Source organism: Aspergillus thermomutatus (assembly GCF_002237265.1).
Source record: "Aspergillus thermomutatus strain HMR AF 39 chromosome Unknown NODE_177, whole genome shotgun sequence".
NCBI classification, from domain to species: Eukaryota; Fungi; Ascomycota; class Eurotiomycetes; order Eurotiales; family Aspergillaceae; genus Aspergillus; species Aspergillus thermomutatus.
In genome coordinates this window covers 47,578-64,796 of record NW_020798226.1, presented here as the reverse complement: position 1 = coordinate 64,796, position 17,219 = coordinate 47,578, and the positions used below count along the sequence as shown (strand labels likewise).

At 51.6% G+C, this 17,219-nt stretch overlaps 7 protein-coding genes across 7 annotated transcripts; 5 read left to right on the top strand and 2 right to left on the bottom strand.

The window, feature by feature from the left end:
* Positions 1–1,849: 1,849 nt before the first annotated feature.
* Positions 1,850–4,026, top strand: CDV56_106470 (sugar porter family MFS transporter; the record flags this gene model as incomplete). Its single annotated transcript, XM_026760089.1, has 4 exons — positions 1,850–2,237; positions 2,294–3,108; positions 3,270–3,807; positions 3,860–4,026. The coding sequence occupies 4 exons, from the start codon at positions 1,850–1,852 to the stop codon at positions 4,024–4,026; spliced, it is 1,908 nt and encodes a 635-aa protein (XP_026612336.1).
* Positions 4,027–4,131: 105 nt separating this feature from the next.
* Positions 4,132–7,263, bottom strand: CDV56_106260 (Zn(II)2Cys6 transcription factor domain-containing protein; the record flags this gene model as incomplete). Its single annotated transcript, XM_026759879.1, has 8 exons — positions 4,132–4,160; positions 4,211–4,278; positions 4,334–4,398; positions 4,457–4,928; positions 4,974–5,065; positions 5,114–5,241; positions 6,483–6,835; positions 6,881–7,263. 8 exons carry the CDS (start codon positions 7,261–7,263, stop codon positions 4,132–4,134), a joined length of 1,590 nt encoding a protein of 529 aa, XP_026612335.1.
* Positions 7,264–7,676: 413 nt separating this feature from the next.
* On the top strand, positions 7,677–8,501 carry CDV56_106182 (uncharacterized protein; the record flags this gene model as incomplete). The annotated part of the gene is made up of 1 exon (XM_026759801.1): positions 7,677–8,501. The coding sequence occupies one exon, from the start codon at positions 7,677–7,679 to the stop codon at positions 8,499–8,501; it is 825 nt and encodes a 274-aa protein (XP_026612334.1).
* A 69-nt stretch (positions 8,502–8,570) lies between these two features.
* Positions 8,571–8,930, top strand: CDV56_106152 (uncharacterized protein; the record flags this gene model as incomplete). Its single annotated transcript, XM_026759771.1, has 1 exon — positions 8,571–8,930. One exon carries the CDS (start codon positions 8,571–8,573, stop codon positions 8,928–8,930), a length of 360 nt encoding a protein of 119 aa, XP_026612333.1.
* A 438-nt stretch (positions 8,931–9,368) lies between these two features.
* CDV56_106059 (uncharacterized protein) lies at positions 9,369–10,415 on the top strand (the record flags this gene model as incomplete). Its single annotated transcript, XM_026759678.1, has 3 exons — positions 9,369–9,554; positions 9,619–10,228; positions 10,282–10,415. The coding sequence occupies 3 exons, from the start codon at positions 9,369–9,371 to the stop codon at positions 10,413–10,415; spliced, it is 930 nt and encodes a 309-aa protein (XP_026612332.1).
* A 239-nt stretch (positions 10,416–10,654) lies between these two features.
* CDV56_105886 (putative galactose oxidase) lies at positions 10,655–12,988 on the bottom strand (the record flags this gene model as incomplete). Its single annotated transcript, XM_026759505.1, has 1 exon — positions 10,655–12,988. One exon carries the CDS (start codon positions 12,986–12,988, stop codon positions 10,655–10,657), a length of 2,334 nt encoding a protein of 777 aa, XP_026612331.1.
* Positions 12,989–14,528: 1,540 nt separating this feature from the next.
* Positions 14,529–17,088, top strand: CDV56_105583 (uncharacterized protein; the record flags this gene model as incomplete). Its single annotated transcript, XM_026759202.1, has 6 exons — positions 14,529–14,837; positions 14,913–15,295; positions 15,351–15,440; positions 15,495–15,712; positions 15,779–16,159; positions 16,211–17,088. The coding sequence occupies 6 exons, from the start codon at positions 14,529–14,531 to the stop codon at positions 17,086–17,088; spliced, it is 2,259 nt and encodes a 752-aa protein (XP_026612330.1).
* Positions 17,089–17,219: the final 131 nt, after the last annotated feature.

Below are 17,219 nucleotides of genomic sequence, written 5' to 3'. Positions count from 1 at the left end.
CAACATAGGGCCATAACCTGAGAGAATCGGGAAGCGCCAAGTGTCCAATTAGGATGGCTCAGGGGCCAACTATATATAGGCTGACTAAGTCGGGACGCTAAACCTAAACGGGATGGAATCCTGACAATATTCGAGTTGTATGTCACGTGGCTATTATTCTCTCGAAGTCAACGAACCAGCCAACAACATTTTCATCGGAATTCAATGACTTGATGTCTATTCTGGCGATAAAGCCATGTCCATCTCTATTCTCACTTTCTTCTTTCCATGTGCTCGATCTCAAACGTCTACAAGCTTAATATGTCAAGTATCACGTGACCACTTCGCAGCCAACATCTTCAGCTTCCCAGCTCTACCCTTTAAACAGAAGGGGAAGAGGCGAGAGGAAGAAGTTCTTATTTGCATGAGATGTTTATTTTCTGAGAACAACAGGGAGTGTATTGTTGTTGTTGCCCCTTGCTTGTTGCTAATTCTGACCGGCAGGCTGAGAATCTCACCCGTGATTATATATCCTGGCCAGTTACACCACAGCGATCGAGCCACAGCAGGATTGGGTCGCCAATTGAGCAGGACATTATCGGGTATCATCTAAAAAGATTACATCGAATAATGCACTCAGCCTGACTTTTTCATCCTCGAATGGCCGCGGTGTTGTGGCAGCCTTGTCTACTGAGTATTGGCAAGGTTAACGCTGACCACCAATTCATCGATGGTATGTGTTGACGAGGCTGAGATATTATCATTGGTTATCTTTTTCTTGAAAATTTTCCAACTGTACGAGGACTGGCCTACTACCTTACGAAGTGAAACATGCACTGACTCAGAACAGTGACTGCCTGCAGTTTGCATATGTTATTCCACCTTAGACGACGGCATCATAGCTTCTTGGCATAGCGAAATGGCTTGTGCATGTACTATCCACAGTGTCAGTCAACAGCATAAGTTATGACCAAGATTAAGGGAGAAGAAGGGCTTCTATACATAAGCTGAAGCTGTTACGGTCCCAATCCCAAGGCAAGAGTCTCAAGACAGTCTCCATGTGGCTGCTTGGTTATGCTTGAGCCGGATTGGCGCACGGGAGGGCGTCTTGGCCGCGATCCACTCCCATAGTACCTAACCAGTAACCACTGGGAAGGAGGCCTAGGTTTCTAATGACGGGTGGCTTCAGCCCCGCATGGGCACACAACTCTCCGGACAAGACCTACAGCCCCGATGATTGGCAGAGATGAGTGTCAAGTGATGGACAAGCGAATATCCATCCAGCCACTGATCTCATGTCACCCCTCGTCGTTCTATCCGGATTCAGTTGGATGCCATCTCCGATTCGCTTGCGCTCGGCTACTCGGGCCATCCTTTGTCCTTGGACTATCTGAACTCAAAGCAAACCGACTAAGAGAACAGGGATCCCTGGGACTATGACAGCATACCCGGAGTTTCTGTGACCGGGATGGCCCAGTCAGAGACAAAGCCTCGAATACATTTCCGGGATCGTCAACTGCATAGTGATGGTGTGCCAATGGGCTGTCAATTGACTCCTCCAGTGTTGGTAATGTGGTGGTATATGCCGCATCAGTCGACTGGTCGTCCGACGTGCGTCTCCATCAACGAGTCAATCATTTCTCGTTTGCGTAAAGCCCAGTGAGCATGGAGACATCTCTGGTATCCCAAGAAATCTTCCCCAGACGATATAAGACTGGAACGACACCCCACACTAATCCAGTGGAGACTCCGTACCCGCATTACCCCAGGTCATGTCCTCTTGCCCATACAGGCCAGGGAGGGAAAACACGCCTTGACTCTGTTCTATCTCTCGACTATTTTGTCCTCTTGAAAGATTACTAGCAACACGATGAAAGACGGTGACTTGCCTTCCTCTCCCTCAGAGGAGTTGGTTGGTCCTAAAGGAGAAAAGCCCTCGACTTTCCAACATGACGAGGATACCACTCAGCGAAAGGACATTTTCGACCTCGAAGGTCGACCACCCAACAAGCTGAATGCGGTATTTGAGAATCCCCTCGCTAATGTCCCCCGGGACAAACTGCTGCAAAATGTGGAAGACTTTTGTGTCAAATACGGTTTGACAGACCACATTGACGCATTCCGCAAAGGGGCCCTCATCTCGCAGAATCCCGCCGGTGCCCTGGACTTGCCGGAGCTGAATGAGGATGAGAAGGCTATTCTTCGCCGGGAGCAGACACACAAATGGTCCCAGCCATGGCAGCTTTACTTCATGGCTTGTAAGTATCAGATGAATACCAGCGTACTCGGAGGGCAGATCGTTGATGTACCTCAGCTATGTGCTCGCTGGCAGCAGCAGTCCAAGGCATGGACGAAACGGTCAACAACGGTGCTCAAGCCATCTACCTGAAGCAGCTCAACATCACCGACCCCGATCATCCTGAAAACTCGAGATTCTCCGAACCCATGCAGAGATACCTGACCGGCCTCATCGTCGGCGCACCGTACCTGGCCTGCGCCATTCTGGGATGCTGGCTCACAGAGCCTCTGAACCGCTATCTAGCGCGACGAGGTACAATCTTCCTGTCCTGCTTCATCGCCGCCGTCGCCTCGATCTGGGAGGGAGTCGCCAACTCCTGGGTCAACCTCTTCATCGCTCGCTTCGTCCTAGGTCTCGGAATCGGTTCCAAGTCGTCGACCGTCCCCGTCTACGCGGCGGAATGCTCACCGGCCCCGATCCGAGGCGCTCTGGTCATGATGTGGCAGATGTGGACAGCATTCGGTATCATGCTGGGAAACATCATGGGCGTCGCATTCATGGGGTTGTCCGACAACCTCTCCTGGCGTCTCATGCTGGGATCCACGGTTGTTCTCCCACTGATTGTCTGTGCACAAGTCTATCTCTGTCCCGAGTCTCCTCGATGGTTGATCGAGCACAACAAGATCGACAAGGCGTTTGCCGCGTTCCGGACCCTTCGGCCGACCGACCTGCAAGCCGCCCGGGATCTGTATTACGCATATGTCGGAGTGGAGCTGGAGAGGAAGGTGAACAAGGGAAAGAACTTTTTCACCATGTTTATTGAACTGTTTACCATTCCTCGCAATCGTCGGGCGACACTGGCTACTTGGATCGTCATGTTCATGCAGCAGGTAAGCTTACTGGCCTTCAAAACTTCGATTCATGTTCTCCGTCACTGTCCTCGACTATTCTGTTGGGTCAAACCTAAGTAGTAGTATCACCTTTGAAACATCTTCAATCCGCTCTACCCGGTACCCCTGCTCTACCCCTTGTCAGTGGCTAATTCCAACAGTTCTGCGGAGTGAACGTGATCGCCTATTATTCAACCACCATCTTCCAGGAATCCGGCTACAGCATCCAAGAGGCCCTCCTCGCGTCCATGGGCACCGGCATCCTCAACTGGGTCTTCGCTCTCCCCGCCTTCTTCACCATCGACACCTGGGGCCGGCGCAACCTCCTCCTGTTCACCTTCCCCTTCCTGGCCATCTGCCTCTTCTGGTCCGGCTTCTCCTTCTGGATCGAACCGGACGATCCATACAGCAAGAAGCGAGTCGCGATGGTCACGACGGGGATGTATCTGTTCGAGGTATTCTACTCGCCCGGCGAGGGTCCAGTGCCGTTCACGTACTCCGCGGAAGCATTCCCGCTGCACGTGCGTGAGGTCGGGATGTCGTGGGCGACGGCGACGACGTGGTGTTTCAACTTCATCCTCTCGTTCACGTGGCCGATGCTGCTGGACGCGTTCAAACCGCAGGGTGCGTTTGGATGGTACGCGGCGTGGTGTTTGATCGGATGGGTGCTGATATTGCTCTTTGTTCCCGAGACCAAGGGTGAGTCTTTCCGGCAGCGAAGTCATCCGTATGCGGATACTGACGTTTGCAGCTCTTACTTTGGAGGAACTGGACCAGGTCTTTTCTGTTCCGACGAGGAAGCACGCTGCGTACCAGATTAGGAACGCCATCTGGCACTTCCGGGTCTGGATTCTTCGGCAGAAGCTCGAGCCGCTGCCGAAGTTTTACGAGGGCGCTGGGGCCCTGATGGAGTCGTAAGCATCTTTCACAAGACCCGTGTGGGAGGAGCGATGAAGGTTGTGGGTTGCAATAGTTGTGGATGATTGGATATATATTGCATTCTGGTGCTGTCAATAATCCTCTTTAGAGGCTCCGCTCGTTTGGCTTGATCCCTTTATATGGATTAGTATGTATAGTCGGTTGATTTTCACCTTTTACTCACCAGTAGAAGTTGGACGGACTTCAATATCCAATGCCTCTCGAGTCCAAGGCATCATCTTGTAGTCTTTGCTGCGATCGTTTGCGATACTTCTATCAAGCTACTGCTCAAGACGCCAGGACTCACATTATGATCGCAGCATTCTCACGCCCCTCAGCAGCGGCATCATCGCAATCCTTCCCGACCCGAGACTGCCAGAAAGTCGGAAAAGTCAAACGACCACCTCCAGAATCCGTTGCTGAGATCGACCGGTCGTTGATGGCGACTCAGTCCCGCCAGATCAGCCTGATGGTGGTACGGTAGTGAGCATTGCGGTTGTGCCATCCCAGTATTAAGAGGAACGTGGGTTGGTAGGGTCATCGCGCGAGGGAGATTCAAGCCGGCATTTGAATTTGGGGCAGGTGAGGGTTTAACTTGTGTGGACGACCAGGCCCGAGATGACTCTGGCAACCTGGGTGTCGCTGCGCTCACGGTATCGTTTTGATCAATACGCCCTAGAGACGGTTGTGCATCATCCGCTTCGCTTCCCGTCATTGAGGACCTACGCTCCTTGATCGTTTCCTCAAAGATGCCCAATTTATCGAGCAGCTCGTGCACAATCTGTCGGTTATTGCCATCGCGATCGACCTCTGGGAGTCTGGAATCCTGCTGAATGCGTTCGTATAATTTCCTCAGCCCGGTGATCAAATACGCCTGGTGCTCCTCTAACATTTCCACATATCTTCATCGTCGTTAGTCTCATCCAGCAATGATGCAGGTGACATACCCAGCGGGGTACTTCCGTCGCAGCGGCTTCTTGTCCTGATAAACGCAAGGGATGAGGTCCCCGCAGCGAAGGCACGGTTTTCCTCCATCGCACTGGAGAATTAGCCATTTTTCACATACCCCCAAGAGAAGATGACTTACTCTAGCCTTTTGCGCCCGGCACCGGTCGCAGGCCCTGCTGATCCGTCTCCGGGCCGCCTGGGTCGCTTGGCAGTGATCGTCGGCGTCGGAGGGGCGTTTTCGAGCGGTTCCCGACCTCATGGCGGTAGCTAGGATGCAGTAATTGAAAATTAAGCGATCAAAGCGATAGTGAGTGATTCCCCAACAGTTGCTTTGGTAAAATCAAGTTCTATCTCTCGTTATATTTACCCTGGTCCTCACTCTCAATCATCGATCTTGCTGTCAACGCAGAGATCGAACGATTAGAGGGTTATGACGTCCAATACCCACTTGCACTCTCGCAAGCCCTGAAATCAAGCTGATAATACCATCAATGGCCTATCACCGTTTGCACTGGGCTGGTTCCACCTCGGTTGCATTCAATCATGGACTATACATGTGAGCGTGGGTAGCGAAGTAGCCTGTAGAAGGTTCAGAAGGGGCACAGGATACGCTCCGGCAAAAGTCAATTCCTCACTTCTTAGATCAGGCAACAGCTTGATCGAATTGAATCTCTGCAGTACTAGTCTTATGAGGGTATCGTGAAGGGGAAGCAGGGGATTATTGGTAAGACTGACTCGCGGGAGACATCAACCATGGTATCTGGGCAAAACTCCGAACATCAGTGAGATGTCTCCCTCAGGATCCATGAATCATGGATCCTGGAAATCCCCATGTAAACCATGAGTCCATGACCATTACCAGGCGGTGGTGCAATACTTCGGCGGTGCTTCCGTGGGCATCCGGTCCACAGTTGCCCAGCGCAGTGGAGACTGGAATGGAACATAGCCAACGGTTGTCCTCGATGCACCAATGAATGCGATTAAATCTCCAGGCAAGGTTCGATAGTTGCATTCTTGATATTCCATAAATGTGCTTGCATCATAGATAGGTATCTCCTACACAGTAAAAGTACGAGGCGGTGTGCCTCGATCTGATTTCTTGATGGACTAGGTCTGGATACTCTTAGGCTTTGGGTTAGAGCTCCTGGATTGCAGATTATCATTCACTGACTTAATCGCCATCCTCATTGGATATATCATGGAAGATCAACGAGCCTAGACCACTGCCTGGGAAATACCGCCAGTGTCTCCTCAAAGCACGGCCCTACAGCCCATTAGACTCATCCAATTGCGCTAGTTTATCGCCAGCGACGTGTATATGGCGGTGCTTCTAGTTATTTTGGTCTTCGTACCGGTTTCACAGAGATGTCCGAGATGTCCAGATGAGCTAGAAAGCATGCTTTGAAAACAGCTATCTATTGTCCTTACTCTACGTGTGCCACTGCACGGGCATGATCATGTGAAATATCCTCATCGCTCAGCATGAAAATCACAGCAAGACGACGAACCAGCAGGAGCCATCCTTATCACCGGATCCCTCAACACCCTCAACACCGGAAGTCGGGCCGCCTCGAGTGGCTTCTCCAGCGCCTCGACCTCCCAATCCAATCCAAACATCGGACGTAGAATAACGACTAGCGTTTCGAGTCCATCAAGCCGTTCCAGGACACGAACAACCGCTGCCCATCTCGCCAAGCGGTCAGACGGGGTATCCTCGCCATACCGGGCAGATTCCAGATATAGATGCCGGAACGTGCTAAGTCCCGCCCTGGATAGAGAGGACGGAAGTTCCAGCAGGGTGCGCGGATTCTCTATGTAGAATGTGTTTTCGCGGTAGAGCATATCGACCGTCTCGTCATATCTACTCCTCTCAGCAACGATCATCTTGCAACAGATCATAACGTACACCCTTCTACAGCTGCGCAGTAATGCCAGAACTCTGGCTTGGCTTCGAACCTCGGACGAAGAACGAGCCGTGACATCGAAAGAAGTTGGCGCGTTCCGGGGTGAACAGCGGTGATGGTTGACTCGACATCGTCGGCAGAGCGGGTGTAAGCGCTTCTCGGGCTGCTCATCTTCCGATAGCTGGCAGAGAAAGCTACGGAATCTGCGTGTTTTGGTTCCCACGTAGGCGAGGTGGACGGTTACGGGGAAGATGAGGATTTGTCCATAGATGATGTCGCGGATTTCGCGGGGCAGACGGAAGAAGACGGACGCATGTTGATTATAGGGGCGGGTGTCAAGCTTGCTACCTTTCTTATTCATCTTGCTCGAAGACCGTCGGGGCATTTGAGATGGTTGATTTAATGGCTGCATCGTATTTTTGCTATTTAGGCCAGCCATTCGTGTGGTGGAAAGACTGTAATGTGGTAAGACTGGTCACATATCCCTCTAGCGGGAAGACATCAAATATCTCTAGTCAACAAAGGCAAGGTCCATCCTCATGTCCTTGGTTTAAATCAGATGCTATGCTCATGCCTTTGGAAAGAGTTGACGTGATAAAAGCATGCAGAACCACAACATACGGTGATCTTGTCATTTCTGGTGAATCTTTAATGGAAGTAATCTTGGAGATATCTGCGTGATGGAGGGGTAATTATCTCGGCTAATTCCCCCTCACGGCCAACTTATATCTTTGCAACCGTCAGCCCACATCTCCAGGCTACTTCCAAACATCTCTTGCACCACCATAGGACAATTCAATGGATTCTAACCTTGAAGAATGGCATCGCTCCGCTGGTTTCACAGATGCTCAGCAGCAAGCAATCGCCGAAGCCCGGCAGCGCTTCCACACTGCTGGTGGCCCGACCACGCAACGCATCATCGAGAGGATTGCGGTCGCGATAACACAGACTTTCACTGACAGCGACGTGATGGTTGAACGATGGCCCTCACATATTCGAGTCCTCATGAACAAGTTCTCTCGATCTGCTGCCCAGCCTGCCAAAGAGTTCGAGTCATGGGCACGACCGCGGGATCAGGAGAAGCGGAAGCAGGCCCTGTCTGTATGGACATCATTGCTGGCGTTTCTTATCTTCAATTGGAAGTCCTATGGTGCAGACGGTGCCCTGGTGTCTATGGGATTGAACCTATCTTGGACTCTCAAGGACGACATCGATACCATTCGGTACTACGCCAAGTCAGGACGGTCACTAAAAGTTCTTGGTCAGATGGCCAGTATATTCTTTGTGAAGATGATCAAGGATGCTACGGCCACTCCTCATACCAACCCGTTGGTCTGGTGGCTGGCTGTTTTGATCCAGACTGAAGTACTGGGTGACCAACCCCGCTGGAAGCTGGCAGGCTTACAGGACACGCTGTCATTCTCTCCGAAGCTGGAAGCCATTGATCATTATGCTCGAGTTTTGGTCTTGGAAGACGCCTTCTATCGAGGCGACCTGAGCCCAGCCGAGAAAGAAGACCTACAGGATTCCCTGAATCAGGTCTCTATCAGTTGGATTGATCAAGATGCCGAGCGCCCTCCAGTCGACAGTCTCCAGAACCTCCTCCAAAGAGTCTCGCATTAATGGAGGACCTATACCGAATATATGCAACCAATCTTTGCAGAATGGTTGACGGGCCAAACTACAGGGCCCATGTCAACTGTGATCCGGTTGCTTCACGGAAAGCTGGAAACTCCTTCGTACAAAAAGGTGTACAAGGTCAAGATGGAGATTTACGAAAATTTTTCCACCAGTCCCATGATGGCGGCTTGTTATCCAGTTGAGGTAGCAACGAAGGCCACAATTGAGCAAGCGAACAAGGAAGCTCGGAGGTGTATCCGAGATGAACTGGGACCGAAGAATGAGTCCCTCAAATGGGATGAAGTGCATGACACAAGCGGCATGATCCGCATTCGAGCCATCTATCAAGATGAGGCCAATGATGCAAGGGCCGTTGCGTGGGTTGAGGAAGCGGACAGCCTGATTGAAGACATAGGATCTCATGCAGACTAGCAGAATCATTTGACCTTCTTTCTCATTAATGACAAATTTCATGTCTCTGAGTCTAGGGCCGGTTAATCAGGGGCTGTTTTTGATAGATTGGCAGGCGCTTGGCATCTCCGCTCCGCTGTTTGGGCATTGTTTCGAGGAAGAACAGTCGAGCTCCATAGAGTCTGTCCTCCGGACCCAACACTTGGCGCTCCATTCAGAGAGAAAGTACCATTGGTGGAGAATGACCCTGAAGGGTTAGATACAGTTGAAATGTCTGACTATCTGACCACAAGCATGAACCCCTTATTATTGGCCTTTGACTTCCGCACTATGCGGGCGTATATAGTTATCCCCAGGACCCATATGGCATCCCTTCACTGTCCCTCTCATAGCTATTGACTAGCCAGTTCTCTCTTTAATATACCTTTTCTTTATCTATATTGCGTGTGTTTGTATATAATGAAGGCTAGTCTCTCCCTCGCCACAATCCAGCTGCTGGCCAGCTCCGTTTGCGCTCTCCCGCTGCAGGACAGCCAGATCCCAGGACATCTCGTCGCCCTCACGGCCAGAGCATGGGCCGAAAAGCGCCAGAACAGCACTTCGACCTGGAACCCCCCAGCTGATCTCGTCACCCCTCTCACCGAGGTACACATCCCACCCCGTCCTCTAGCCTTCAATGCCCACACCTCTAACCCTCTCACACATCCAGGTCTGGGAGCACGAAATGTCCACATACAGCGACCCTCTCGGCTTCAAGAACTACGGTTTCGACCAGGTGATAGCAACCGGCGGGAAAATCAACTACTGCGTGCGCTGGGACTCAAGCCAGACCGTGACCGCAGCACAGCGCGAGCAGATCGCCGCGGCGGCGAGCCGCTCCTACAATAAATGGATCTCCGCGCTCGCAGGTTTCGACGGCTGGCCGTACGACACCGTCGAGGTGAACGTCGTCGGATACGCCGTGCGCGATGTTTCCCTCCTCGAAGGGGACACATCGGGACTCGACATCTACACCACCGCGGATGCAGACGGGGTTCCCGAATGCGATCCGTCCTGTGGACGGTTCTTCCACCAGGATGGTGATTATAGTGGCTGTGCGGCGGGTGCGGATCGTCACTACGGTATGCGTCCCTCCCCTGCCGCGAGACTACCGTGGCTGACCATCGCAGACGAGAGCTTGTGGCTCACGGAGGGTTTCCAGGGCGGCGCGGGCGGCGACTGGGGCCAGCGCGTGGGCCAGGAGTATTTCGTCGAGAATGTCGACTCGGAGAATATCCACATTTACCTGCATGAGATAGGACATACGTTTGCCTTGGATGGTCGGTTGTTTCTTGTTTCCTTTGAAAAAGCATAGGCTGACACTGCGTATAAGATTTCTACGACTGGACCCCCACTGGCCAAACGAACTTTATCATGCTGGCAGGGAGTGCGACTGAAATCACCGAGTTTGATGTCTGGATGGTCCGTGACTGGTGGCGCCATCTGAAGAACCGGTACAATTTGTAGGGCTTTGTGGTGTACAACTAAATTATTTTCCCGGAAGTTCTTTTATATTCCTATATAGGTGCTGCTGCTTCTCGAGGGTAGCGTGTGAGCCATCCTAGATAACATCGTTATCCATATGACAGGATGTATAATTTAGGACAATACAATATACTCAGGTGATAAAACCATGCTCCATTTGTTGATATACTACAGATTGTATAGAAGAAAGACCAGCTAACTCTAAACCACGATATAGACACTCAAGCCTGGGTGACTAGGGGAGACCTCCAGGTCTTCCAGAAGTTGCTGGACGAAGTAAAGATAAGGGATATTATTCCCTTGCCCTCTTCATCATCGTGGTCGCAGTCATGAGCCTCTCCGGGATACAAAAATTCAAGATCCTCCTCCTCCTCCTCCTCCTCCTCTTCTTCCTCGTATTTGCTGGACTCATGTCTAGCACGAGGGGGGAGTTCAACCTTGACCATCGTAGCCTCACTGGGGGTACCCTCGCCATTCATAACGAACAACATATACCACCCAGGGAGAATAATGCCCGCATCGTCAGGGAGCCGGGCGGCGTATCTGTTTTGAGACAGTGGCTTGAGGTCGAGGGGAACACGACGCTGGTCGGTGTTAACAGTGTGGGTGGTAGTTCCGAGACGGACCAAGGCGGCAGACTTGATTTCAGAGTCTGTCTGGAATCTTAGCACCTTGCCAACGGTGGCTCGCGCACCTCCGTTGACGACCTGGATGATCTGTGGACGGGTGGCTTTCTTGCCGTCGGCAGTGAAGAGGTATGGAGGAGTAAAGATCTCAGCATCGTAGTGGTTGGCAGAGCAGTTCCCGCAGAGACCACCGCCACCATTGAGAACGGTAGCGTCGGGCAGCAACATGGAGATACTGTGGTAGACACGCTTGATGTTGTTGCGGCTCTGCTTCACGAAAGTGTCGGTCTCGGGATCGTAGATTTCGGGCGTGAAACTGATGTTCCCTTCGTGGAAGGGCTTGCCCCAGCTCTGTCCACCAGCAATGAAGACCTTGCCATTAGGAAGGACGACAGAGGTGTGGAAAACACGTTTGTAGTTCATGCCGCCTTCACCGGTACCGTCGGGGCCTTTGCCGGCCACCTCCACCTGAGGCTCTTGATAGGGATCTCCCAAAGTGATGATATGTGCGTTTTTGGAACCATAGGAGCCGTCGTAGTGACGCTGGCCACCGAAGGTGAGGATCTTACCCTTGGTGGCATCGTACATGACGGCGCTACCGGACATGGAGTCGTGGTCCTCTTTACGCGTGCCGGCCTCTTTCACGGAACCCTTGACTCTACCCTTGTGGTCTTTGGCATCGACATTGTACCAATGCATCATCTTACTGGGACCAGCTTGGAAGACACTCGCATCCTTCCAGCCAAAGAGCCAGCCGTGGTTATCGGCCCGCCATGCGCCCAGACGGTCGTCGGTCATCATCGGTTCGACCTTGGCGCCCGGGCGTCTTTCCCACTTTGCATTCTCACCGGGAACGTAGACCTCGCCGTTCTTTTGTACCTTGTCTCCACCGCTCCAGGACCCCCCGATTGTGAAAATCCGACCGTCGGAGAGGGTGGTCGAAGCGTGATAGCCACGAGGAATCGCCATGCTGGGACCTTTCACCCAGGCCGTGCCATTGTACACACTTGTGCGACCGGAGTCAGCACCACCACTGACGATGATATTACCATCAATGTCCATGGAGGTACCCGGGCAGAACATGTCGTGCTTGGTTTCGAAGACCTCGCTCTGGGTGATGATGCCCTCGCGGTTCATGGTGGTGGTCAGGGTCTTCCCACCGGGGGAGGCGAAGAACTGGTCGTCAGCCCAGGCAGACCACATGATAATGTCACCATGTTGTTCAACAGCAGAGGACACCGGGACGATGGGTAGATCAATTGTGGGCCCCCAAACACCCCTGCTGGGCTCCTCTTCGGGGAAAGTGCCTTCGTTGTAGGAGTAAACGGCAAGGTTGACGATAGAGATCTGCCCGTTCTTGACCTGCGACCGATCCGAACGGGATTCGGTTTCGGCGACGAGCTTGACGAAACGAGCAGGCTTGGGGATAAAGGCCGACATCTTGGGACTCTTGTTTGATCCCCAGGTCCCATATGCAACGTCTGTCCAGTTCCCGCCGTCCCGAGAGAGAGAGATGCGGTGTTCACCAATCTGGCCATGGTCGACACTTTTGTCCAGCCGAGGCAGCATGGTCAGACCGGAAACGTAGTACTCTTTGCGGAGATCGACGACGATCCAGGAAGCCTCCCCTTGTTTCGTAGGGTCGCTGTGCCAGTATCTTTCGCTCCGGTCGTCAATGGCATATTCGCACTCGTTGCCTTCATACTGGCTGGAGCACTGGACCTTCCAATTCTCGCTCGGATCCTTGGCATTGATTTTGGGAATCAGGTCAGAATCGGGAGGAGGAGATTGGTATTTGATCCTGCCAGACACAGATTTGGCAATATCAACGCGCTCTGCTTCGGAGGATTCGTAGGAAAATTCAGCGGGCTTGAAGGCGTCGACGGCCACCGCCCCGAGGACGAGACCAGATGTCCACTGGAACTTCATTGTGATGAAAGTCCTGTGAGAGTCGTTGTGAATCAAAGGAGTGCAAAGAAATCACTTATAAATAACACCCAGATTGAAAGCGTCAGCGACCGCGATACGTAAAGTCCGTGGCTGCCCAGGCAGTGGAGACACAGCTAGCCACCAACACCAGTTCCTTGAGGGATCGCCTGTGGATACAGGCTGAGATGCAATATGAGCAGCTTTTCAGCTTTCATCACTTGCGGGTGCTTCTTCCAGGTTCCTCTCCCAGTAGGATTTTTAGGGCTGAGGATCCTTCCTTGTTGGGATTGTGATGCATCTTTAGTCCCCAGCATCTCCACTTGACCACTTCTGTGGTGATCATAGCTGCATCATCATCATACATGGGACTGATATCCTGACGGCGTATCAATGATCTCTCGTAGACGGTATATCTTATACGAATGCAGAATCGATCATCTAGGTGTATAGATGTTGTCTCAGGTCAGATCAATCATCGTCAGATCGTAGAGTGTGCAGTGCAGTACTGAATAGATCTTAGGTCGAAAGTATGTACCAGCAATCCGGTAAGAACTGCAGAAACCCTAATGTCGATGTCCCGCTCCCTGGGAACTCGGCAAACCTGCTTCCTCGGTTATTAATCTAGCATTATGACCGAGATCGCCCTTTCTAAGTGGCTGATAATCATCGCTGATCATGGTTCTATTTGATATTGGGGAGTGGAGATGCAGCTATCATACATACGCCACGAACTCCTCGGGTGGATCTTGTCAGTTCCACCTTGCGGACGGCTCGGTCCCTGCCATGATGCCATCCTTGCCTGTCATGTATCTATCATATTGAGCGAGAGTTTACTTCAGAAGGTGTATTAGATATCAATGTATCTGATCGGATATGGTTGAAAGCCATTCCGGTGGATGCGAATATCCCGTACTCGTTGAACCATGGAGGACATTGATATAGTATTGACTCGTCCTGGACTCCACTATCCCCACTGTTCAGCTGAAGAAATGCCGCAGTCTGTGCTGATGAAGATCCAAACTAGCATAAATCGGAATACTAATCTATGGGATGTGATTAGTGTGCTCTCAGACGCCAGGACCCGCTAGATCAGCGTAAGAATCATCCAGTCTCTTCACTGTCACCAGCTAGTAATGACGAGGTGATCAATTGGATATCGTCGTCACAGCAGAAGTAGTGGATCAGCATGGCGCACATACGATAGATCAGTTCCAGTGGGTGGAGGAAGGCGTCGAATCTGCAAGATTATCACCCTCCGGATCGAGGATCCACAAATCGCGGTCCATTCATTATCGATTGCTCTTGGGCTGAGCTGCACGATGATGTTTTCAATTGAAATGGAGGGGTATGGGAAGCTAAGGAGGAAGAGGGGAGCTGAAACTGGCGATACATTCTGGATACTAACCCTCAGCCTGAATACTAATATCTGTGGTGTAGTCTTCTTTCTGTCAAAGCAGACATAAGAAGGGGCCGCCCCAGCACTCGGAAGGTGTAGCAAAACTTGTTCCCTTCAGAGTCTCCAAAGTAAGCACAACGCAAAATGCCTGTCGACAAGCAAGAGCGAGTGGTCGACACCGACAACATCCAGGGCAGCATCTGGCCCCGTCTCCCCAAGTACTACGAATCCTACCTCTTCTTCAAGATCACAAAGAAAGAGAGGTTCAGAAAGCACCTTAGAGATATCCTCGACAACGGGGAAATTACCACCGGCACTCAATGCGAGAACCACCTGAACTCAATTGGGGAGTTTGAAGAAGCCTGTGCAAGATCTCGACGTGATATTCCCGAAGCGGACCGAAAGCCCTTTACGGCAGTGAACATCGCCTTCACCCATATGGGCTTACTCAAGGTTCGTCTTCTCTCTCCCCTCTTCTACATATGTATCTGATTGCCGTCTATTCTAATATTTTGGATATTCTCATAGGTGGAAAATCCCAAGGTCGAAGTGAAATTTGCTGCGACTCTGCAAAAGGATCCGGATGCTTATTGCACGGATAGAATCAACGAGGGTCTTTTCGAGAAGGGCATGTTCGATGACCTCGTCTACGAAGGTGCCGATAGCCCCCCTGCCTTGCATCCGGATTTCAGGGCTCCCCCCGGGAATGAGACAAAGACCGGACTAGAACGTTGGGAGTGGAGAGTGGACGGAGTTTTCATCGTCGCTGCCCACACGGCGAAAGCGGTGCGTAAGAAGGTCAGAGATCTGGAGGATGCCTTCAATGTGGGGGATGCGAATGAGGCCAGTATGAAGATCGCCTTCAGAAGAGATGGCCAACATCGTCCTGGTGCGAACCGTGGCAAAGAGCAGTATGATTCCCTCCGACTTCCGTTTCATCGACTATGAGCGATACTAATTCTGTAGCTTCGGTTACGAGGATCACATCTCTCAGCCAAAGATCAAAGGCCTGGATGACCCCCCGGCCAAGGGTGAACCTCATGCCTGTCTTCCCGGGTACGTCACACCTTTCAATAGGTCGAAGGTACAATGCCTGTTAACAGGACTTAGATACATCTTTCTCGGGCACAAAGGTGACCCCAATATGAAAAGAGGCCCCGAATGGGCCAAGGAGGGCAGTTTCCTTGTCTTCCGTCAGCTCGACCAGAAGGTTCCCGAATTCGAAAAGTTCCTCGAGGAGGCGGCACCGAAAGTCCCAGGGACCAACTATCAGGGACCCAATGGTCCCGCGAAGCTGGGTGCTCATATGATGGGACGATGGAAGAGCGGTACGCCTATGATCTCTATACTACAGTATTATCCACTCGCTAGACAAGAACTAATCAACAGCACAGGAGCTCCCGTCGCCAAGGCCACCGACGAGGACAATGCGGACTTGGCATTCGACAACAAATTCGACTTCAGACCCAAGAAGAGCATAAAGGGTTGTCCGTTCGCGGCTCACATCCGCAAGATGCGTCCCAGAGCCGATAAGAAGCGCGATGTGGGGACAGAAGAGGATGGCGATAACACCGAGCTTCCGGAGCCAGAAAGTGATGAGTCCGAGGCCGAAGGACAAGAGGAGGATGCTAGTGTCATCCTCCGTCGTGGTATCACCTTCGGTCCTGAACTCACCGAGGAGGAAAAGAGGGAGAGGAGGACAATTGAACAACGTGGGATCTACTTTACGTGTTACCAGAGTCTTATCCGGGATGGGTTCAACTTCCTCATGACACGTAAGTTTACATCCAACCATTGGGATGCTGCCTATGATGCTAATAATATAGGCTGGGCGAGTAACTCCTCCTTTCCTGAGTACAAGACGAAGACTTTCCCCGACGGTCCTGGTATGGACCCCTTCGTTAACCAGAGACTCCGTTCCGATCATCCCGAGGGTCACATCAGTCTGTACGATGGAAGCAACCCGGACAAGACTGTCAAGCTTAATCTTGGTATTAGTCCGTGGGTTGATCAGAAAGGTGGTGAATACTTCTTTACTCCTTCTATGAAGGCTTTGAGGGAGCATTTCTCAACTGCCACTTTAGACAAAGAAGGCGAATCTCCGAAGGAAGACCAGACTAAAGAGTTACGCGCGAAGATCGCCCGGTTGGAGGAGACCAATAAATTCCTGGAAAAAATCAATCAGGAGCACGCCGGATACATCGAGTCTTTGAAAGCCCAGCTCAAGGAGTCGCAAGAATCACACCAGAAGTATGTGGAGGAAACCAGCAAGCAGTGTCCGACTGTCTTTGGATACGCGGGGTTTGTCCATTTGGACTTTTTGAACCGGTTAAGTGACACAGATCTGCGACAGTTGAAACATCAGGTCCGAGATGTTCTGGGAGAGTTGGCAGGAGACGTGGACTGGACGCAGTGGCAACGAATCATTCGAGACCTGGACTCGAAATACGGGTTCGGATTAGTGTACGGTAATGGGGATCATTATGAGGGGCGCCACTGGAGTGAGTGGAAGGAGATCCAGTATTCGGCAAGCCACTCCCAGTATGATCGCACTGTGGCCTTTCGCAACCGGATGGGCCAGTGGTGCAACAATTATAAGTGGAATGCAGTCGGTGGAGATGCGGCTGGATGTGCGTTGATCTGGATAACCTTTGTCATACAGCTACATGATGTGTTGCAGGTATACAAGCCACAGGTGTGTTAGTATGCTAGCAGATCAGGCAGTATCAGATATCATAGCATATAATATGATATTTTAGAGCAGGAGATATTAGAGTGGCGAATGGGGTGGGAATGTACGTTAATAAGGAAACCTTCACTGACTCTGTATCCTCT